Below are 24185 nucleotides of genomic sequence, written 5' to 3'. Positions count from 1 at the left end.
TCAAAACTTAAATATGTGAAATACCCTTGTATACCTTCGATTACAATTGTTCAACCCCCCCCCCCCCCCCCCCCCCCCCCCATTCACTTGTCTTTGTCTGCAGCCTGTGCTGTGTGCTGTAACAGTACACTGAACAGTGTAATGAAAAACAATTAGCCGCTTTTGGCACTAAACAGCCAGCACACTCATCCCACCTGAGACCGGCTCTGTGGTAATTCTCCTCTCCCTTGCGGCTCAAGGCTTCATCCCGGCTTAAACTGCTTCTCATGGCCGTTGTGGCTCTCTTATTAAAAGACATGCTGACATGGCAAAGAATCTATTGCTTTGGCTGGAAATATGACTCCAGGACACGCTGCTGCAGCGGCTGAGCCACAAAACTCCATTATTACCTCCATCCCAGCTCCCTTTCAGAGCTGAGCAGAGTGGAGACACTGGTGGAATAGGAGGCTGATTGTGATTGATGGCTTCCCATTAGCATGTCTGTTATCTCTCCGGATGGGGGGAATAACCAGTGGGTTGTAACACAACACATTACCTGAGTCTCTCTCCCCAGCCCCGGCCAAGAGCCGCTTAAATAAAATATAGACCCTCTCCCCGAGATCCTCATTCCCTGCTCAAGGCACTCAGACTGTTAACCCGTCAGCTGTGATTTGCTGAGCATTCCCACTCAACAAACACATAATTAGTATTCATATTAACTGAGCCAGTGTTGGACATACCTGGTCTCTGCTCTCTGCCCTGTGAGTCCTGATAGTGGATGTGTATCTGCTGTAGCTTCACCGGGCCTCATTCATTTTTTTCTTTTCTTTTTGGCGCTCCCTGCCAAAATGATTGATGGAGACCAGAGCGCAGAGTATCCCGCATTACCCCAACAAATGATCTGGCCCTTGCTGGCAGACCTTGGCCAGAAAGAAATCAATATTTCACCATTAAAATCTATCAGTTGAGAGTTAGGGCAGCGACTGTCAGAGGCGACACTATCAAGCCGCTGGAACATTAAACCTGACACCTGCAGCACATGAGTAATCAATATCTAGTGGTTCACAGATCATTTGTGGTCACCTTTTAAGCAGTGATGGATGTCTCCCGGGGCAGTGATTCATGTTGTGACACCGTTTAACAGGCTTTTATTCCAGTTTAGAAGCTCATCCCTCAGACAGACCTGGAGATGGAGCGCAGTGGTTTCCAGCTAACACCTATTTCATCGTATTTGGCCTCTCCTCAGCGAATACTACGTGCCTTTTATTGGTTTTGTGCCCCACTATGTGTGGAAAACAGGTAGCAATTTCAATGTCAGGCTTTATGAGCTCCATCCCCACTGCACACCTGTTTTACACAGGCGTCAGACTCAGAAGGCCGGCAAGGGTCTGGCAGGGCGGCACAGGCTGCTGCTGGAGGTAAAAGATAGTTATTGAAAATATCATAAACGTATTAAATGTTAAATCTGGCCCAATTTATTCCACATGTAGCTACAGACAGGTGTGGGAACTTTACACCTGAAACAAAGTAAACACTTCAGTTTCAATGTGGAAGGACATGAAGGAACATTGTAAACTAGTGCAGTTGGGAAGCAGACCAAGGAATGCTGAAGAATTATAACCAGGACTGCAAATGTAAGTTTACATACGACACACACAGTATTATGAGGATAACATCACATTATTATCTTCAGTCTCTACCTCTGGCTGGACCTGACAGCAACACGTTCCATTACACTGCAGCAAACATGATAGGTTTACCTTTCTCATTGTGTGTGTGTGTGTGTGTGTGTGTGTGTGTGTGTGTGTGTGTGTGTGTGTGTGTGTGTGTGTGTGTGTGTGTGTGTGTGTGTGTGTGTGTGTGTGTGTGTGTGTGTGTGTGTCAGCTCAGACTCTTATATCTCTGTTGTGGATGCAAACTAAACTCCTTGGTGTTTAGAGTAAGCATGGTCCGGTTCCTGTAAGACACGGTCCTGTGCTCACAGAATGAAAGGCTAGCATCAGGAAGCAGAGCTCTTAGGCAGGTCATGAAAGCGGGGTACCGTAGTGTTGACACAGACAGGAGTAGGTGTATGAGGACAGCATCAGCTCTCTTCTAATGTTTCCTCCTCAGAAGATATGTGAAGGCTCTCAACCTTGCCTCTGGACCCTCATTCTGTGAGAGGAGATAATTGCTTGTCAGGAATAAATAGAGAGATTAATGAATTCATTAGTGGTGGGGAGTTTAGCTCTCCGGAGCAGCACTTACTGCTATGACACATCACGCCTATTGTTTTACTAGCTAGTTAGCCTTGAACAATAACATTCACACAGCAAATTGCCTCATACACTCATGTAAAGCACCAGGAAAATGTGTCCTTATCCTGGAATTTAGCAATAATGCAAACAAAGGCTCTTCAAATTCAGATTATTCATCTTAATTACTTTTGTCTAAAAGAGTGTGTGTGGGCTTATGTGGGAGCCGGTACGAGACAGGACACATTAATCTACATTAGCAGTCCACACTGGACCAGTTGATGTGTGAAATTCTGCTGTTTGTGTTTCAGCATTTGTTCCAGAATGTAGCATCTCCATTTAATTAGCTAGAGCTTTAGATAGGTTTCAGGCTTTTAACACAACACTTATCTCATTAAATATTGCACGCACGTACATTCTAAATGGGTCCTTAAAATGGCGATAGCTCTTGAACTCAGAGCTGTGAGCTTTGTATTCTCGTTTTAACGAGAATAAAAGTTACTCTATTTCCAATATTGTACCATGTACATTTTTCGTTTGATACAAACATCTGGCAGTTTGAGTTTCCTGTAGAGGCTAAGTAATTCAACACATCCAGGGGACTTGGTTCTGTCCCTACATCGTCACTAAGAGTAATGCTGGCATGAGCTTCGTTATTTAGGTGGTGTTTAAGCATATAAGAATCTAACTTTGGGGGTACAATAATAATTGTGCAAAGTGTTATTTTGTACTGAGCGTCCTGTGATGACGGCCCTTCTCAGCGGGTACTACCGCTAACATACTGTCACTCCTCACCTCATTTACAATCATTTTCCTCTTCTCTATTTGACATTTCCATGCATTAGTGTAAGTTACTCTTTCATTATATCTTTTTAAGAAAATCTAATATTTATATTATTTACAGACGGCACATGTTCAACCTGCTGAAGCCAAACCTTCCAGCCTCAGGAGGGCACTGCTGGGGTTGTGATAGGCGGGACAGCACAGGAATCAGAGGCAGGAAAAGAAAGGCCATGTTCTTTATTGCACCAACACATTGCAGAGCTCAGGTTCCAGAGGGGGCTTCACTGACTGGAACTGTTCACCTGTGTTGAACCTCTGTAAGACTAATCATTTAACTGTAATGGTGATATCAACTATGCTAGCTTTTTCCACAAAGTTCTTCCTCATTATCTATCACCCTCCATCATCATCCATACATCATGAAATGTTTTCAAAACACTGTTTAAAAGGCTTCTTTAAAAATCATGTTTTATTAAATAATAGCTATAAAAATGTCCCTTAAGTAACCTAGTCTCACTTGTTTCAGGTGCTTCTCGGTTTTATTCTGCAGGTTCTCTTCTTATGTTTTCCTTTCTACCAGCAGGGTTCTTAATGTGTCAGCTGCTGCTCACCGAGCTCTTTAGATGTGAGCAGACTTTAACACTGCTACACACTGGGGTTCTTCTTGGAGAGCAAGGGAACAGTAACGAAGATGCATTCAGAAGAGCGAACCAGAGCTCCAACCAGACCCGAAGAGAATTGCTCAGGATCCTCAGCTCACAACACCGTCAGTGTGCTTCAGAAACCAGTGGCAACATAATGCTGACTGTGTCTGACATCATTGGGGATGGCTGTTATGTCACCGGATCTATAGCTAGAGATTTATATAGGATCATGTACACGTACGATATTTACATGGACCTACAATTTCTACTTTGAAATTCTACCTTCCAAACTTCATAATCTACAGTTATTAATATATTATCTATTCTTTAATGAAAATTAAAGATTCAAATGAAATACATGTTCAACAGTTTCACATGTACACAGAAAATGTGGAGCTATGAAGATTAATTGGGATATTTGGCATTAACACTGATAACCCTAAATATTGGCCTTTATTTAAACCAGAAAATTAATAAGGTTACATATTATAATTGGATAAATGGTTACAAAAATATAAATTATCCAACAATAAGCAAATTTAAAAAAAAGAATGCTTAAAACTCAAAGCTGTGCAGCTGTATGTATGGTACTATTTACTTCCAAAGCCCTCAGAACATTTCCCAATCAATAAGAAGTCCTCTCATGAACCAATGATGTACACATGTTGGTGAGCAGCAGGGCAGGTGTGGCTGATCCCAGCGCAGGTGAACACTGACCCCACAATGCAAATGCAAACCTCCCATTGGCAGACCAGGTGGCAGGGGAAGAGCCCCCCCCCCTACTGTGGCCTCAAAGCCAGTGTACACATCATCATTCCTTTATCAAGAAAGTGTCATGTGATCAAATACAGCAAACAGTCAGGTGTATCTTTCCAGAGTTAACTAGGCTGTGTGTTCTCCCCTGATACATGAAGGGTGTGCAAGACTGGAGATAAGAACAGACTCTAAAACTGATCCTGTGTGACTGTTTGGCACAACAAAGCTGATCTGAAGAACGATAGATGCTTTGCTAAATCCCTACAGGTAAGTAGAGATAAACAGCAACACAGAAACACAATAACCTCCGCCCTCTTTGTTTGTCTGAGCTCAGGGAGAAGCCACCGGAGCTCTGAATGACGAGAGTCAATCAAAAATACTGTCATGTCCATCAGAAAGCAGCAGGAGCTCAGGTCTTGTTAGATACGCCTCAACTGGCTGATCCAGAGCCAGCAGGTCAACGTCTGCGGCATGGAGATGTTCACTGGTAACTGCTTCTGGCTTCAGACTCCTGCGAGAACTAAGGACCTGGTGAGATCCCTCAGTCCTGATGGCTCTTTTCTTGAATGAATTTGTATTCATACTGAAAGAAAACACAACATCAGGAGAAACAGGTTAGATTGAATCCACTCTCATGGCCGGTATCTACAAGTGAATCACTTTTGACGACACTGTCATCAATTCTGAGTCCTGTTTTTGCAAGAAACCAGCACGGATCTCAGACAGAGCTTTGACAAGTTTCTTACCAAGGCTAGCTGCCGTCCTATGTTTCCCATGGTTATCACCCCCGCAAAGAAGATGCACGGTAACCAGGAGCGAATATACAGGAAGTCTGGAGAAGTATACCTGTGCCGAGAGGAAGCACAACTCTGAATTCTAACATACCAACACTCGACTTTCATCCATGTTTCCTTATGATAATCTTGGGTTTGATAAAAAATTGCACAACAAATGTACCAAAAATATTGAAAACAGGAATGTTTTCAAATGACAAATATAAGAATAACAATTACACTAAATAAAGTTTCTACTATGTCATTTAAGAACTATGTATTCAGAAATTTGAACCTGCAAACATTTGAACACGTTCCACCTTTTGTCCTTCATTGTCTTACACACTGAATGAATATATAAACTAGGTGTGTAAACTTACTGAAAGACTCCGTTATAAACCAGGACTTGTGTGGCCAGTGTAGCCAACAGGGCGATGCTGACCCCCATGCCAAAGCCACTGCGGGAGCGGTCAAATGTCCACCACAGGCCAATGGAGAGCGCCGCCAGAGTCAGAGACAGCTGCACGTTGTTGGCAAAGTCCACTTTCTGACACAGGTAGGGTCAAGGACCAAGCTGTCAGTTTCTGGTCACTCTAAACTCAGTTCATATCTGTGTTACAGGGCAGCCCTGCTCTGGAGATATTCAGTGTGTTCAGCTAGTTAGCCACAAAGAACAAAAGCACTGCAGACCGTGGCTGCTCTGACTGCTAATGCACGATCTAAGGCATGAAATGTTTTATGTGTTTTAATTTTGTTAAAAATGAAAATCTCTTAAATGAATACATTTTAAAAGTGGTGGTGTGTGTGTGGATATACACCTTATGTCAAACAGTTGGTATACAAATATTAGAAATACACAAAGTATGCCTATTATTGTGGCCAGGGACAGTGATAAGGCTGGACGAGGAGGTTCAACAGTGACTCTCCAGGACTCCTTTGTCCTCACATCTTTGAGCGAGGAGCTCAGACACAAGGAAGCTAAATAAGGTGTTGGGATGAAGCTTTTGTTACCTATTGGAGTCCCACTCAGGCTTTTGTTTTTCTTACTAACATATGGAACAGAAGGACAACAAATGCAGAAAGCCTCAGATATTCAAGGATACAGCACTAGCGTGGTTGATGCCCACAAACACGGCCACGCAGCGCATCACACTGGACCACTCCCGCTTGAACTTGTGAGGCTCTCCCAGGCGTCGGTCGATGAAGGGGTACAGCAGCCCGATCCCCGCTGCAGGGGACAGAAGACACATGAAGAGAGCACAACACCCAGCCTCCACTGCTCTGCTCATGTGGAGGTGCTGAGTTCAGTCTTACTTACTAATGGATTACTCAACTTATTTTTATCTTTATAAACGATAATATTTATCCCTAGAATGAGAGAGCATTTCAGGGTTATTGGCTTATCTTTTAAAATGATGTGCTAGATATTATCCTAGGGACTCCCCTTGAGAGTTTAAACCCTGTGTTGTTGCTTCAGAGTTTCAGAGCTCTTACTCTGGGATATTTGTGGCCTTTGGTGTGAGGCGTTGTGAACAGAAACCTCAGGGGAGGGCTTTTCACAACTCACTTTGTTCCCTGTTACTTGTCTTTATTAATAGTGAATAAGTTGAAAAGAAAATAAGAATAAATATATTAAAATATCATATTTATTCAAATAAAATGTATATTATAAATCCCAAATTTGATAAAAAATCAATAGGCATTGAGATAGCCTAAATGGAATTCTGATGAAACACTCAACCACAGAGGGATGACTGAACAGGCCGACCAGGATCCAGAGAGCCATGTGTCATGTGACTAATAAACCTTTTGTTCAACGACGCGCGATAAACAGTGTTGGGCAAGTTACTTCCAAAATGTAATACAGTACATATTACTGTCTTTTTAAAGTAATAAGTAACATTACATTATTACTGTCTCTGAACTGTAATGTGTTACACTACTTTTGCGTTAATTTGAGTTACTTTCACCAAAATAACGCTAAAGTATGGCTTTAAATGCTAAAATGTAATTTATTGCAGCTCATTAATTAAAGCTATCTATCTGGCAGTACATGCTGAAAATTAGGGAAATAGTTAGAAATTAAACTCATGCTCCGTTTAAGTGGGCTGAATAATATGTGATACCGGAAACATGACGTCTCTGTGTGTTATTAATAACATGTTAGTGGAGCCTCTGCACGGCCCTGTAACCTGCTGTATATGAACGAGTCTCTATTCAACGTTAGCTCACCTTGTCATTGGTGTGTTAACGGGGATTTGGCTGACAAGCTTTCTAAAAGCCGGCGACTCCACAGAGGACAGAGGCTGCAGATCTTCAACACTGCCACGAGTCTCTGAACTTCTCTGGGTTCAAGCAGCAGACCCAGAGAAAGTTACCTTCTGTTGCTTCGGCCTGCGCGCACTCCTGTCTTTCTCTATTCTTTTCTCCAAGCCTGCAGCTCTGCATTGTGAGCAAGCAGCTCTGCATTGCGAATCTGTTTCTGCAGCCCTCTTAACCAACATTAAGAAGGCTTACTGAGTTACTATTCTACCCGCACAATTATTTCTCTGGTGTCGGAATGTCTCGCGATGTTGGTGAATTCTTAGAAACATTTTGGGTTAAAATGTGTTGTAACTGCATTACTGAGAATTGTAACGAGTATTATATTACCCAAATTTCAGAAGTAATGCGTTATATTACTGCGTTACAGCAAAAAGTAATACATTACTGTAACTCCGTTACTTTTGTAACGCGTTACACCCAACACCGGCAACAAAGCACCGGACAAGTTATAGTCAAAGTTTCCTCTGTGCCGTGAGGCGGTGAAGCGACAGAATAATGTCTCAGCACCTTACATTACATGTCACTCAGTTCTGAAGGTGCTGCTCATCATTGTTTAACTATGGATGTGGACGTACTTACCTACTTTATTCTAGTGTAACTAATCTGTGGTTTTATATATTAATGTTAGCTTATTCTGTGTATTCTGCTGTGGGACTAATAATTTAGTTTTAGCTGTCCCGTCACCTTCTCTTCCCTCACTGTTCCATCCTTTCACTCAAAACTATTGGAAGAAAAACCTATTCTTGCCGGTATCAAGTTCCAAATGCCACTTACTGACATAAACGAGCAAAAAATCTAAACAACTTGAATCAGTTCATGGATAGTGTAGCTCAGCAGTTCTGCTGGTTTCCTCGCTGGCTGAACGTAGCAGAACATTTCTTGTTGGACAAAAACTACAAGCAGACTGGTGTGTTTGCTACGCTACATAAAGTTGATAAGTCAACTTATTATAAACTTATTTTTCCATCCATTTCATGGTCAGCATGTGCGAGTCAATAAATGAATGATTATGTGACTAATGTATTTCAACTGAAATTTGACAAAGCTTACAGCCGTGTTTTTGGAAAATACAAATTAACTGATGTGCTCTACATCGCAGCTCACATCCTTATAACCTTTGAATGTGGTTTCAAAACAGATTATTTTTGCAATGAGTCAACAAAATACAGCAACCATCCTGTGGGGGACTAAGCATAATGTGTGTGTGTTTGTGGTAGCAACAAGGGGAAGCGATATGGTGTGTCTGGGTAGGGAGAAAGCCCCGGGCTGTTGTATTGGGCTGGGGAACGCTGCATTTCTATCCACAGCTCTGCTCCCAGAGGACCACATTTCAATAATGCCAGCTCGTGGAGCCTGTGGGCATGCTGTGCATTCATATACAAGGCTGTGCCTGTGGGTATGCTGGTTTAGAGAAGGGTTTCTAAATACATTGAGCTGTGCATGCACAATGCTGTATGTAACAATTCTGCAGTTTATATTCACAATTAATATCTCATGGCACTATTTGACATTTATTTATGGTGTTTACTGTGACGGAAACTTCTGGAGTCGAAACACAATGAGTCATGGGAGAGCTGGAACTTGATGGCAAACACTGAAGATTCATTTGAAGTTACAGCCAGAGAATTGACAAAGACATTAGCTGCAGCCACAAAGTTACACAGCTCTTGCCCAAACCAATTCTGAGGATTTCTCCCCTGGTCCCATGTATTTAGCTGGTTCTGAGAGAATAATCAACATTCTGCATAACAAGATAAAACAGGCAGAGCACTATAACCTCCATCAGCTGACGCCAACAGGCAAGAATTAGGAGACAGAACACTGAGAGCAGCCCAAGGTCTCAGGCCTGAGCTCAGGGAGGGCAGGAGGAAAGATAAACTGGGTCAAAGATATGGGCCGAGGAGAATATTTCATTAACATCTACATCATACAAATAAACAATAAGATAAGTTAAGTGTAGGAGTTTGGTTGTATATGATAGGGCTGAGTATCTTAAGGAATCTGACCCTACATTTTTTATTCTTTGATGATTTCTTTCACTGAATCACTTTCGTGCTTCTTGAGTGTGGAAGCAGTAATGTAGCATGTGTATGGAAAGTCTATCTTAGGGTCCAATGGTGGGAACATGTTACCACCCTGATTACACCGAACAATTTCCCAAGAAATATATTCCCTGATGCCGCTCAATTATCTGTAGGGTGCTTACTATGGGACGCTACTCCACAGTGGCGCATTCCCTGCAGGGCCGCAGGTTTTACTAGAGATGCACAACAGTGGAAAGACACAGATATTCCAATCAGCACTGTCCTGGTTCCGGTCCTACCTCACAGACTGGAAACAATTTATCACCCTAAATGGCTCCAACTCTCATACAGCACCCGTCAACCATGGCGTGCCCCAGGGCTCTGTGTTAGGTCCTCTGCTGTTCACTATTTACATGCTACCCCTGGGTCATATCATCCGTAAACATGGACTCAACTTCCACTGCTACGCCGATGATACCCAACTCTATATCAGCACAAACCCCTCCTCCCAGCTCCCACCCTCACAACTTGTCAACTTGCCTGCAGGAACTCAAATCATGGATGACCACAAACCTACTCAAACTAAACAGCAATAAAACAGAGCTCACGGTGGTGGCCCCTGCACCAATGCTCAGGAAAGTTGGTGACCTGGCCCTGGTTGTGGATGGCTGCTCCATTTCCCCATCTCCTGAGGTGCGCAACCTAGGCGTCATCCTGGACTCCACTCTCTCCTTCCGGTCCCACATCAACAAGATCACCAAGTCTGCCTTCTACCACCTCAGAAAAACATCTCACGACTCCGGCCTTCACTCACTCATTCAGTCACCGAGACACTCTCCGTGCCTTCATCACCTCCCGTCTGGACTGCCCACCAAGACCCTTAGCAGACTCCAGTGCGTCCAGAACTCAGCTGCCACAGGGTTCTAACCCACACAAATATATCACTCCCATCCTCCAACAGCTTCACTGGTTGCCAGTCAAGTCACGCATCACCTACAAGATCCTCCTGCTCACCTACAAATCTCTCCATGGACTCTCACCACAATACCTCACAGATCTCCTCCACCCTTACACTCAGTCACGTTCCCTGCGATCCTCTGACAAGGACCTGCTGGCCACTCCCCGCACCAGATTGCGAACTTTTGGGGACAGGGCCTTCTCTGCCAAAACTCCCACACTCTGGAACAGTCTAACACTCCAAGTCCGCTCTGCCCAATCACTGCCCATGTTCAAAAAGCACCTCAAAACATTTCTCTGCACTAAGTCCTTTGATCCCTAACCCCCACTCCCCTTTTCTCCTCCCTATTAGTAAAGCGACCTTGGGTACCATGAAAGGCGCTATATAAGTTTAAGTTATTATTATTATTATTAATAAGAGTTCTTTCTGTGATGTACAGCACTTGCGATGTTAAAAAAAAACGCAGAAATGACTCAAAATTCGGAGCATTTTAAAGTTAAATGCATCAATTTGCGCTTCTGATTGAGTATTGATAACACACTAAATATTTTTCTATTTACTATTACTGTGTAGTGTCGCACGGTGCACCGATACTAGAAAGGTATCGCGATAACCTGCCGTTAAAAATGCAACGATTTCATTAGTATCAGTACTTTAAGATTGACATTGTTTTAATAAGAGCCGTATTTCCTGTGTGTGTTCAGCGCACACAGTGCCTGTAGTGTCTCCCCTCTCTCATGCACGCTATAGCTGTCGTATCATGTGACAAAGTGAGAACATGGCTGCAAGTGCGAGTGCTATTGCCGATGAGACACGGCTTGTTGACAAAAAAGACGCAAGAAACGAAATTTGGAAGTATTTTGGTTACATCTCTGCTGACAAAGCAGCTCTACATGATCACCGCTGCAGCTCCGCCCGTTGTGACGGGACCCGTGTGCGGAGCATAACACGTATTTCAAGTTAAAGGCCTAACATACTTAACTATCTTAGCAACATCTGGAACTAGCTAAACTAGTTATAAATATGTTTATTTTTCACTGTCAAGTCTGGATCATTACTGAATCATTGAGCCGCATGAGACGGATACGACTGGCTGTCAGGAGAGGGAGAGGGTGAGAGGGGAAAAGAGAGCACTCCATTTATTTCTCCCGTGTTATTATCCAGGTTTGAAATAAAGCACAATAATGACATTTAAGACGGTTTCCCCTTTTTTAGTATTGAAAAATTATCGAAACTGCAATTCTTGACTTGGTATCGGTATCGAAACAAAAATGTTGGTATCGTGACAACACTATAGCTGTGTAATCAGTTGAACCCGGTAAAATGAAATGATTTGTGTTTAATGAACTTTTTTTTAAAGGCAAAAAGGTTATGGGAAAGTAATGTAAAGGGTGTTTCTGTGAACACAGTGTAGTTTGAACATCAGTACTTCACTACCCAGCTGGATATCCATGTGGCTGTCTGAACAGAGACTCTGTGGAAGGCTCAGAACTATTAAGTGTATATATATATATATATAATATATATATATATATACATATATATATATACATATATATATATACATATATATATATATATATACATAGTGTAGATACATGATGACGCCATCAAGAGATCATAAGCATTCCCGTGACGTTCTGTGTTCACTCATTATTTCGTTAGTTGGCTAAATGTTTTAGTAAATGGTGTTGATGTTTTATAATTGGCTGGGTAAGATTAAAGCTGTGTAGATCTAGTGGTGTCTGTTTGTGTGAACTGTTTTATAGCTGATGTAAAGGTGGGCGGGTGAGTAGGTGTGTGATCAATACTGGTGATAGAGTCTATGAGTAGTGGTGTTTTTGTATCAAATAAAGAAACGAGGCACTAGCTAAACATTCTTCAGTGAGTAAGTTGCTGGCGACAGTTTCAATATTATGAACATATTATAGTGTGTTTATATATACACACACACACACACTATATATATATATATATATACAGCCACGGAAAAAATTAAGAGAGCACTTCAGCATTATCATTTTCTCTGGTTTTACTATTTATAGGTATGTCTTTGAGTTAAATTAGTATTTTTTATTGTGTTCTGTAAACTACTGATAACATTTCTCTGTGTTGGAATCCATAACACACTGGAATGGCTGCCATACATGTAGAGATACAGATTTAAGAAACATTTCGAGTGGTCTCTTAATTTTTTCCGCGGCCATACACAACACACATACACACACACACACACACACACACACACACACACACACACACACACACGGGCTCACATACCTGAGGCTGTGCCACAGCAGGGTGGCACCCACCAGGCCGAGGAGAAGATACTGCTTATGACGTCGGGGGGGAAGAGAGTAACGTTTCTCTGCACCTGAAGTAAGTTCAGCACCAGGGCCAGGAAGACTCCCACAGAGAACAGCATGGCCCCTCGAATCAGCAGGTTGGTGGTCCTACAATGCAGATGCAAAGCAGTCAGGAGACCGGGTACCTTCCTCCACTGTTGTGTGTTACACTGCAACACTTACAAACATTACATGAGGCACATAGGGCCTCAAAAGACATTCAGTGTCCCGCGTCCGATGCCCAGAAAACTAGTACATGTCACGCAAAATGTCCCAACAACAACAAAACAACAATTCCATATTAGATTATAAAAACATATCCATGTCAACAGGTTCTTCTTCTAAAAGGTGAGATTAACGCTAACCGGTTAGTGTTGACTAACCGGTCAGTGATGACTAACCTGTTAGTGATGACTGAAATATAGGGACCACGAGAAGGCCCCGGTGTCTGCCCAGGTCCCAACCACTCCTGATGGCCACCGGTCACTGCGCTGTTGCTCATGGCTGTCAGTGTTGGGGACATTCATAAGCATAGGTCTGGAAAATATACGATTGATGAAGTCTTTATCCACCAGTGATTTTAAAGTCCTCCTCTGACATCCCAAACCAAGCTGAAAAACAAGGACAGGCAGGGGATTAAAAAGACTTGAAAATCCAACCTGAAACAAAACTTACATCAGCTATTGTAAGGATTTTCTTCTTACATACATTAGAGATAGAATGTCAAATGGTTTTTCTAACAGATAGGGATAGAAAAATACTTGAATTTAGCTAGCTTGCTATCAAGGTAAAGAAGTGAAACTTTCAGATTTAAACAAAAATGCTTATAATTATGTTATTCTTTGTTTATGGAGGGGGGCCTTATGATTCCTGAATAACACTTTAAGCTGTGTCCAGCTGACAGAGCGTCAGTCACACAGGATGATTTTAAATACATGTATTAACAGCCGATACACACTCCAGCAGGTTCAGTGTGTCTCTTACCTAATGTACGGCGGGGTTAGATAACTGTTCTGCACTCACCTTTAGCCCCAGTCTGTGCCTGGCAATGTAAGATATGCCCACTGTGAACAGTTGTTTATCTTTAACAAAACTTACTTTATAAATTCCAATTTAGAATAGTAACCATCGACGGGTGATCCTATGGAAACTGACAGCTACCTGAAGAATTTAGCCAAAACGCTAATCAATAAACAAAGTCAAAAGCAGTTACCCGTCTGTCACTAGCAACTCACTATAAAAATACGTCTAAAGGCAATAAAACACCTCATTTAAGGTAAACAGCTATAACAACAAATAGTTGGGATGGCAGCGGATATGTTGAGTTAGTTAGCTTGACATTAGTTAGCTAGTCTCATATATATGCAATAGCTAGCTAGCTCAACTGAAATGGTCAATATCAGCTCAAGTTACCCACCGCAGCACGAGCTGTGGGGAAGAATGGGTCTTACCTTATGTTGACAGAGACGTTGCAATCCCATAAGACATTTCACATGACTTTAGAAAAGCTCAGTGCACAACAATACGCTGCAATATGAATTAGCCTTATGCTTCTCTCCCTGTGACTACTTCCGGCTGCCCCAAATGAATGAACTCGCTTGACGCAACTACATTACACAAGGCTGACGTATCACGTGATTAGAGATCCATGGATTAACCAACCAAAGACGTTTTAGCATCTACGATGACCCTCAAACAGCTGTCTGCCTGCTGACACAAACAGCTGGATAATACTATAAATAATAAACTATTTTATTATATTTTATTAAATAATAATATTCCAAATGTTTATTGTTAAATGTTACATATTAATGACATCAATTTAACCTGGAAACCAGTTGAGGTTGAATTGAAATTATTTAGTTTATTGTATTATTTTTGCAGAGAATCAGGCTACCTTGTGTTCTTTACACCATGTGCTTTTTGACTTTTTATATTTTGGGGAAAATTGTCAAAACCATCCAAAATTGTTTTGGCTTTGAACCACAAAAAAAACAAGCTGTAGGCTATGCTGTATTCATTCCTCCCAGAAACACACGCGCATGCACACACACACACACACACACACACACACACACACACACACACACACACACACACACACACACATACACACACACACACACACACACAAAATCATTTCTGTAACATGTTTGATTTGCTCTTGTGGTTTTATAGGCTTACAGAGATGCAGAGGTGACGAAGTTGCAGTGCGAAGTGGATCACCCTTAATCCTCAATCCCATTCACACTCACTTTGTATTCAGCATAGGTCTGCTGCTCATAATGAGGTTTCAGGGATTATATCTGGCAACACAATAGTTTAGGAATGAACAGGAAGGAACAGACTTACCATAGTCTTTCATTCCACCGTAGTTCCAAGTTAACTTCATCATGGGTAACTGTGGTTTATCATGCAAATCGCAGTAGAAAAGGCCTAGAATAAACTGCTGTTGTTGCCTGTGGTGATCAATAAAAATATTTGAAACTGAGGCCTGATATTTAATAATACGCCTGGATCCTGAGTCCTAGATCCAGAGTCGGGGCTGTGCCCGTTATTGTGGTCCTGCCTGATGTTCACCCGACTACTTCTGTGATGGCTCCCACAGGATTGTTGGAACCTGGATCCATCGTGTTCTCATTTATAGACACATGCATTTTCCAGCATCTGGCCTACCTCTGTTGTACATGTATTATCTTTTTAATTTAACATCTATTGAACGTCTGTCCGTCCTGGGGGAGGGATCCCTCCTCTGTTGCTCTCCCCAAGGTTTCTTCCATTTCCCCCCCTTTAACTGGGGGGTTTCTTTGGGAGTTTTTCCTTGTCTGATGTGAGGGTCTAAAGACAGAGTGGGTCATATTCATATTCTGTACAAACTGTAAAGTCCAGAGACAAATGTAAAATTTGTGATATTGAGCTATATAAATAAACTTTGATTGATTGATTGATTGATTGATTATACCAGGCTTTGATAAACATACTATTGTTTGTGAATAAAATCATTGTATGCTTTAATTAAAAAAAATTCACAGCCTTTACTTATGTCATTATTAAAAAGCTATCTTCGTTTGGGCTAAAAACTGACTGCAGACCTTTAGAACCCGTTATACGATGTGAACATGATTACTTACTATCATCAGCCTCCACAGTGAATCATTGATGCCTTTACAATTAATGATTTCTCCAATGAGATGACTTGGCAGGTTCGATACACTGTACTACTCACAGTCCCAAGGGAGACTTACTTAACCCCAATAATGAGAGTGATAAAGGAAGTCTGGTAGGTAAGAGGAGGGTATGGGGGCTTTCGATTAGTTGTCAAGGGCTACTGGAGGCCCCCTGACGCAACCAGAGATCAGCCAGGGATTCAATTCATCATCCTGCCTGTGCGGAGCGCTAAGGGCCTTTTCATTATCATGCTACTGAGTCCCTCTGTCGGCTCCCTCTGTATAAATGTGAGTGATGGTGTGCAGAGGCAGGGTTGTGGGTGTGAATGGTGAAGAAGGGGTGGGGCCCAGGCCCTCATCATAAATGTCATCCCCATTGGACCGTTGCAGGTCCCAGCTCCAAAATAATAGGCCCTGTGACCTCTCTGTTGTCTATAATTAACCCCTAACCCTCCGCCTCCGTCAATCCCCAGACAGCCATGATGTGGGAGATGCTGATTGCTAAGCCTCTCTTACCTCGGCCCCTGAGTCCCTCACTGCAGGCAGAGGCGTACACTGTGGAAAGGGTAGAGGAGCAACAAAGGAAAATGGCTGCTGCTCTTGTATTCAGTGATGTGTTACATGTGAGGGACGACCTGACCGAAATATCTTTTAACAAACCTGTAATTATGTACATTTCTCCATGAATAGATCGGAGAGAGATTAGACTTAGGCCAATATGACATAAAAACATTTAAAATCATTAGTTTTTATGACAAATATGTGTGTGTGTGTGTGTGTGTGTGTGTGTGTGTGTGTGTGTGTGTGTGTGTGTGTGTGTGTGTGTGTGTGTGTGTGTGTGTGTGTGTGTGTGTGTGCGTGTGTGTGTGTGTGTGTGTGTGTGTGTGTGTGTGTGTGTGTGTGTGTGCTTGCCATGCATGCTTTGAAGCTGCATTAATGCAGCTGTTTCATATCTCCATCAGCAGGGGAATATCCAGGTTTGGACGGACAAGCTTGGTTGAAATCAGAATAAAGAAATGAGCTGGAGAACACGGATCACCCGTTCAGGCATACTGACATTTACCACAACATCCAACAAGCAAATTGTTGTTAGGATAGGGGTCAGCTAAATAACCCAAAATCTCAATAGAAAGTCAAATGTTCCCTAATGGCTGACACGTGTACATGATGACATTTGAGGACGCACACAGGGACAATTGGAAAAGAAGAATCACACAAGCAAGAAATGAGACATAACATGCGGAAGCTTTCCTCTGACTTCAGCAGCAGACATGGAAGAAAAGCATCTCTCATCTACAGACAGGGGAAACAGAGAGGAGTCAGTGGAGCACTATTGTCTGTGCAATTTCTTGGAGCTATGAGGAGGAAATGCAAATGCCCTGTTGCTGGCAGAACCGTGGAGGCTTTGCCAGCATGTGTGTGGCATATTGAATGGTAATGACAAAGCAGGCTGTATCCCCTGTGAGCAAGCCTGCGGAACAATGATTACAGATTGGCTGATGTGTCCTTAGCATCACAAGGGACTGTGATTCTAATGCTAATCAGAGCTGCTGCCCACTGAAATATATCTGTACTCGCAAGGCAGGAGGAAATAAGATGGAATATCCCTGTTAGACTGTTATTGTATACTGAAGCGCTGCTTGTTTTGATATTTTGGCCCTCAGGAATTCAGACCGGGGCTTAGCCTGTTGCACCACCTGCTGGCCTTGGGCTGGTACCATTATTACAAGCATGTTTTTGTTACAGGACATTTTTGGGGCATAAAATGTTGATGCAAAGGCTTGACTGTAATCTGCGTTATTTAATATGTTATTATAGTTGGAGAGCCGGCGAAAACTCCTTGTCTTGGTCCGTTAGAAGAATGGAAGTCTGTGGGATTCATCTCTGCTTCAGGTTGTACCACCCCCCCCCCCCCCCACACACACACACACACACACACACACGCACACCCTTCCCTTGCATCAGTCACACCATCTCCCCCCACCTTTCCTCACTGAATGTACTTTATTTTCATTCCGAGGAGAGAAACAAGAAGGAGAGCCGAGACACAGTGATGCTCAGCTGCACACTCAATGTAGGTTAATGGAAGGGAGGAGAGCATGAGCTCAGGCTGGCTCTGATTGGCTGGCCCGGTGGACGTGCAGCTTCTCCGCAGCACAACCTGTCACTGTTGATCAGGGGCCATCTCTTAACAGCCAGCAAGGGCTATCAGAGAGGTGAACCTATTGCTATTCAGGACGAAACAGATGATAAATCATTTGTACATAATTAGTGCTCAGCAAGGTTACAACTGACACATATTTTCATCTTAATTAGGAGGGGAATTTGTTCCATTAATTTAATTTGGTGTGCATGAGCGCCTCTGCACCTAACTAAGTTAATCTTACACCTGTCAGGGTGGGAATGGAGTTGGGCCTTGGATTACAGGGGGGTGTGGGTATTTGTCCTCTTTCAGATTGTATCACATAAATACTTCTAATTCAAGTAGACTTAAGTGACAAATAAAACTGCAGGATCTACTGTTATATTTAAAGCCACTTTATAATGCTTAAATCAGTTCGGAATTACTGCATGCATTTAAATAGTTAGGTAACCCACACTTCTGTCTCATCTCATACAGCTTTGCAGCCAACCAATAAGGCATAAATACTCCTTCATCCTAGAACAAATATTTAAGCAGATCTTACAAATGGGCGTTATGGGGAAAAACATGTTCCATCATCTGGGTTGTAGGCCCACACCCCCAGCTCTCTGATTTGCAGCCACAGCAGCCTTCACATATTTGAGTGAGAATCACTGTCTGTTCCCGATGCAGTCCAGTGGGCAGCAGCAAGGCCAAGGACTAGGTTTCTCTTCATTGTTGAAAGCTGTATGAAGCTGTAGTAATTGCCCCAAAGAGGAGGTTCGATAGAGTGGACGCTGGAGAATGACTGATTTAGTAACTATAGGTTTCTAATGGAATTCTCCAATGCCTCTCGGGCACTCAAGATGACAACCATTACCTGAACTGATGCATAGTCCATTACAGGATTCTCCTGCTTTAATAGAGTGTCTATCGCATGAAATACAGAGATGTCAGGTGCCAAATCATGCACTCTCACCCATGTGTGAAGGTTTAACCCAACTGTAAAGGCTTTTCTTCAAGACACTGCTGCCTGGCCTTATACACGCATTGAAAATCTAAATAGAAAGAGTTGATGCTGTATGCTGTTCCCCTCCTCATGGCTCAAACCAGGTTCCATCCTAAGAGAATGGTTTCAATGACAGTTTTATCCTGCATCCTGTTAAAGAATCATTCAATCCCCAGATTTTAAAACTCTTTTGCTTAAATTGATGGAAGGAATAAACACCATGTAAAGTTATAACCTTAAACGCATTAAACAGCAATATAAATGCACTGATTAGGGCAACAGAATAGGAAATAATGCTAGGATTTTGTTTTCATAAAACATACATTGTGTTTTTAGTTATTAGTTCATCATTAAAAAAATCATCAATGAATTGACTTGTTTGGTCATGTCAGAAATGACAGATAATGCCAATTTCCATTGCTCCAACATGAGGTTGTTTAGTCCACTCGACTGCCATGAGCCAAGAGGTATGTTATTTATAAAGCAAAGTATGCACACTGTAAAGTGGAGCAAAATGTCTTGAAAATTACAAATTGATTGTGACAAACTATTTTCTTTTGATCGACAGAAATAGCTGACTTCATTTGAATTGATGAATTGTTTAAGTGTTACACATTAATGGGTATTGTGTTTGTAAGTTATTTATGTTAGTGCCACCTCAATACCTTGGTATCAGTAGCATCAGTATCAATACAGCAAATGCAGGCACCTTTGTAAAGCCTTGCTTTGGGGAGATTAAACATCTTCAGCAGAAGCAAAAGCCCAAAAATGTAAAACGACCTGGCATTTTATGGCTGACCCTTTTAAATTGTACTTTGAAACGGCAGCCATTCAATAACTTTTGTACTAAAAATGTAAATGGCTACATTGTGATTTAAATGAGTTAATAGCAGATTACAGAATGAGTCAGGAACAAATCAAGAACATTCTAGCTGTTAGTTATAAACAAAAAGCAGGCCATAGTTCTGTTTCATCAAGTTTTAATATTGCTACTGTTTTAGGATCAGTCGTAACTTTGATATATTACACTTTACTAATTTCAGGTTAATTTGTTATCTTAAGTTATCAGTAAATCAAACTGTATTTAATCAGATTTCACTGAACAATATTTAATATTTAATCTTAGATTCTGTTATTGTATATTTAATTATATTTAAATGTACATACAATCCTGCATTGCTTGGTCACTTTCAACAGTGCATGCATAATTGAGGTTATTGTGTTTTCTGACATGTATCTATACTTCATCTGCAATACTTATAGCCCGGTCTAGCAACATCACCTGCTCTATTTTACTCATTTAAACTACTCTGTTTCATTTTGCACTTTCTTTAATTTGATTAAAAAAATAATAATTTGTGTACATAGATATATAATATGTTGCATTGTCGGAGGAGCTCGGGACCTAAGATTTTCATTGCCATACTACAATGGAGCTACTGTGCACATGATAATAAAACCCTTGAACCCTGCAGTGCCACGGCTGCTGTGTTATCAGAGTGAAAGATCTTACTCCCAGTATATTCCCCCTACATTTCCTCTTTTTGAATTTGGTATCTTTAGCTAAACTCAACAACACATGTGAACAGTGTCTGTCACCAATACATTAATTGACAATAAGTCATTTAATCTGCTGTGTTTCCAACCTACTTCATCTCAGAGGAAACTATTGTACGTACTACTCCTCTCTTTATCTTACAGCTTCACTTAGTAATTACAGATCCAGCACATGTATAATAAGCTATATATATATATATTCCTACCATAAATTGAACTAACATTGCACAAAGTAGTTGAACTATACACATTTCCGAGGATCAGTAGACACAAATATCAGTAATAATATTTTACAAATATCATATATAGACCTATAATAATATAGCATTTTAAAGCAGCAACTAGCATAAGTGGTTTTGTGATTCTTTGAGGCTGTTAATACCCACATACCTTGCTTAAGGTCACAATGTGAACAAAGACCCTTGACTTGCAATGGACTATTTATATATCATCAGCTGGGAGTTTTAAACACAAGAACTTATGCTAAAAAAAAACTACAGGAAGCAGATACAGGTTTAGTCAATTTACCACTTTCAGACAACAGTACACAATAACCTTCATGAAAGCATCAGGCCGGATGAATGTGATATGTGTTCATTACAAAATAACTAGTGGGAAAATAATTAGCTGTTAATATTTAAAACATACAAGCTTAGCTATCTAAGCCCATGACAGAATGAATTTTAAATATTTTTCACATAGTTGGCTTTCAATATTTGATTAAACATATCTGAATGTCAAATTTACAACATGAAAAGCTTAAGAAAAACAGAATCTGAGTCATGGGGGTTTCAAGACAACCTTTACCCAGTGAGCATTTCGATAATATCTGTTGCTAACGTTTTCTCTTCCATGAGTCCACAGAACTCCTGCTCCCAGCAGAGACATGCTTCTTGTCTTTCATCAGCTCCTCACGAGACATGGGCTGGATGATGGCGCCCAGCTGGGTGACCACCTTGGGCTTGCTGATCTTTCTGACAGTCTGCTCCGTGTTCCAGGTGCGACCCAGTGGAGCACGGATAGAGCTCTCGAACTGTGCGTGGGTCTGAAAGGGAAAGGGCAGCGAGTTCACCTGATGCAGGGCGATGGAGCTGTTTCTCTTCTCTGACATGATGACACTGGGCAGACATTGGTCTCTTCTGGGAGGAGGGGGTGCTGCCTTAATCCTGAACCTCCTCCGTCTGTTGCGGGACGGCTTTAGGTTTGTCCCTCCCCACTCGCCCCAACCAGGAAGAGTCAGGTCCACCACCTGTGGCTTTGCTGCATCCTCCTGCCTCCTCTTGTCCTTAAGGAAGTCTGAGACCACGTCATCTCCGGCAAAGGCCTCTTTAATGAGCCCCCTTTGATCCAGCTTCTCCTCTGAGTCCTCGGTGTCTTCCATGGTTGGGACGAGTGGAACTTTGATGACTTTTGTTTCTTTGGTGAGAACTTCTTTCAGTTCGATTCCCCTCTTCCTTTTCCTGGTTTTGTCTGCCGGTGGAGTTACAGATGGCAGGTTTTCTGTAGCAGGGGGCACAACAGGTGCTCCATCACTGGCTGACTCCTGCTGACTGAGGAGCTCCATGTCCTCTAGAGCCCTGATCCTCACCAGCCCTTCCTCCAGCTGAGCTGAAGGGTCTGTGTGGCTGGAGTCTGCAGCTGCCTCAGCCATCTCAGCGTCAGCTTCCCGGCAGCTGTCTGCTATTCCTCGGAAAAGGCTTGTGAACTGTGACAGCTCCTCTTCCTCTGGATCAGACGCCTCTGGCTCCTCTGCTGTACTCTCCTCAGGGCCCACAGATAGTGCAGGTGCTGCGTCAGCCTCGTGAGCCTGTCGCTGTTTCCTCCTGCTGTCAAACTCCCTGAGGAGGGTTTCCTCTTCTGTTTCCACAACCTCTTCCTCACCCTCTTCTTCCTCAGCTGGATTTCCCACAGCTCCAGGACCCTCAGTTGTAACATCCACATTGTCACTCAACACTTTTTCAGCAGGATCCACAGACAGCTTTCCTTTCATCCAGGGATTGGAAGAATCTAGTCCTTGCTCTGCATCATTTACAAAATCAGGCAGCACCTCTTCATCCACTGCTTCCATCTCCTCCTCTTCCTCTTTATCCAGCGAAGTCACCAGCTTCTGGGTCAGGTCTTTGTTCACCTCCAGCTGCTGCTGCATGGCTTTGCGAGCCCCCTCATCATATTTGGCCATGATCACCTTTGACTTGGCCCACTTGCCACTGTTCTGGTGCTTCAGCGACATCCTCTCCTGCATCCTGCCCAGCTCGATTTTATTCAGCTCCTCTAAGGCAGCGGCAGGGTCCGTCTTCACCATCTCGTCAAACTTCTTCAGGAATTCTTTACGCTTGGCCTTGTTCTGCACTTTGTGGTATTTTTTGCTCTTGATTTTTCTCTCTCTCCGGGTCTTTGCCTCGTAGTAGGACTGCAGAGCCCGGGCTTTCTGCAGCTCTGCGCGGCGTATCTTGGCCTCCTCCAGGCTCATCGCCCTCATTGAAGCCTCCTCTGCAGGAGTCAGGATGGGGTCATTGATGGGCTGCTTATTTGCGGACAGGAGGGCAAAGATCTCCTGCTCTAGCGGAGTTTGTGCCTTCCATCCGTTCACAATCCTCTCCATAGGCCTAGGACCCGTGGGCTCCTTGTCCAGGGGGAAGACCAACTGCTCAGCCCTCTGGTTCTGTTTGATGATGTCCTTCCACCGGGTCACCTCTGTGGATGCCTTCTGGAAAGCCACATCTCTTTGAATCCTCTCACTCTCCTGCTTGCTGAGGGGGCACTCAATGGTTTTGTTAGTACGCTGCAGGTTCTTCAGCTGCTTCTTGGTCCTGGCAGGGACAGCGGAGGTTTTCTCCAAAGTCCCGATGAGGTCCGAGAGATCCACCTTATCGCCCTCCCCCTCTGCGTTGACAGTAAACTCCGACATGTGGACAGCCGCCTCGGATCTCTCTCCCAGCTTCTTCTGCCTCTTACCTCCCAGGGCGCTGATGGCTTCCAGCAGCTTCTGGCGTTTTCGTTCATCATCGCCGCCGTCTTCCTCTTCCTCACTGCTGATGTTTTCGTCGTCTTTACTGATATCTTCATCATCGTCTTCATCGTATACGACATCTGGCCTCACCTCTGCGGTCTCCTCCGTCACCGTGGAGCTCTTCCTGAGGCTTTTCTTACTCACTTTCTTCTTTGAAACTTTAGCCATGTTGGAGGCACCACCGCCGGAGTGGAATGGTCTGTACACATGTGCGCCGTAAACAGAGGCGTTGTCGTAATTAGTGGCCGCAATGTGAGCAGTACTGTCGCAAAATATCTGGTTGGGTTTTTTTTTTCTCTTTTCTCTCTCACTTAGATTCAAATGTAGTTTAACTGCATTTCACATCAAATCACGGTTTTGTTCAAATTTGTACAATATTATGTGATGTAGAATCAAGGAAGGCAAGAAGCTGAACATGATGGAAATCATTAACAATATTCAAATGTAATGATAATAAAAATAACAATAATGTAACTGCACACAACATTATTATTATTAT

General features: G+C 42.7%; 2 protein-coding genes across 2 annotated transcripts; both read right to left on the bottom strand.

Moving 5' to 3' along the window:
* Window positions 1–3218: 3218 nt before the first annotated feature.
* Window positions 3219–14412, bottom strand: insig2 (insulin induced gene 2). The gene is made up of 7 exons (XM_063888183.1): window positions 14273–14412; window positions 13223–13432; window positions 12757–12929; window positions 6273–6397; window positions 5550–5716; window positions 5143–5242; window positions 3219–4979 (listed from the first exon to the last, which is right to left on the bottom strand). Exons 2-7 carry the CDS (start codon window positions 13342–13344, stop codon window positions 4938–4940), a joined length of 729 nt encoding a protein of 242 aa, XP_063744253.1. The 5' UTR covers window positions 13345–13432; window positions 14273–14412; the 3' UTR covers window positions 3219–4937.
* A 6774-nt stretch (window positions 14413–21186) lies between these two features.
* On the bottom strand, window positions 21187–23936 carry si:dkey-251i10.3 (uncharacterized protein LOC553498 homolog). Its single transcript, XM_063888504.1, has one exon. The coding sequence runs from the start codon at window positions 23852–23854 to the stop codon at window positions 21512–21514; it is 2343 nt and encodes a 780-aa protein (XP_063744574.1). The 5' UTR covers window positions 23855–23936; the 3' UTR covers window positions 21187–21511.
* Window positions 23937–24185: the final 249 nt, after the last annotated feature.

The sequence above is a fragment of the Eleginops maclovinus genome, chromosome 7 (assembly GCF_036324505.1).
Source record: "Eleginops maclovinus isolate JMC-PN-2008 ecotype Puerto Natales chromosome 7, JC_Emac_rtc_rv5, whole genome shotgun sequence".
NCBI lineage: Eukaryota > Metazoa > Chordata > Actinopteri > Perciformes > Eleginopidae > Eleginops > Eleginops maclovinus.
This window is presented reverse-complemented; position numbering and strand designations above follow the sequence as displayed.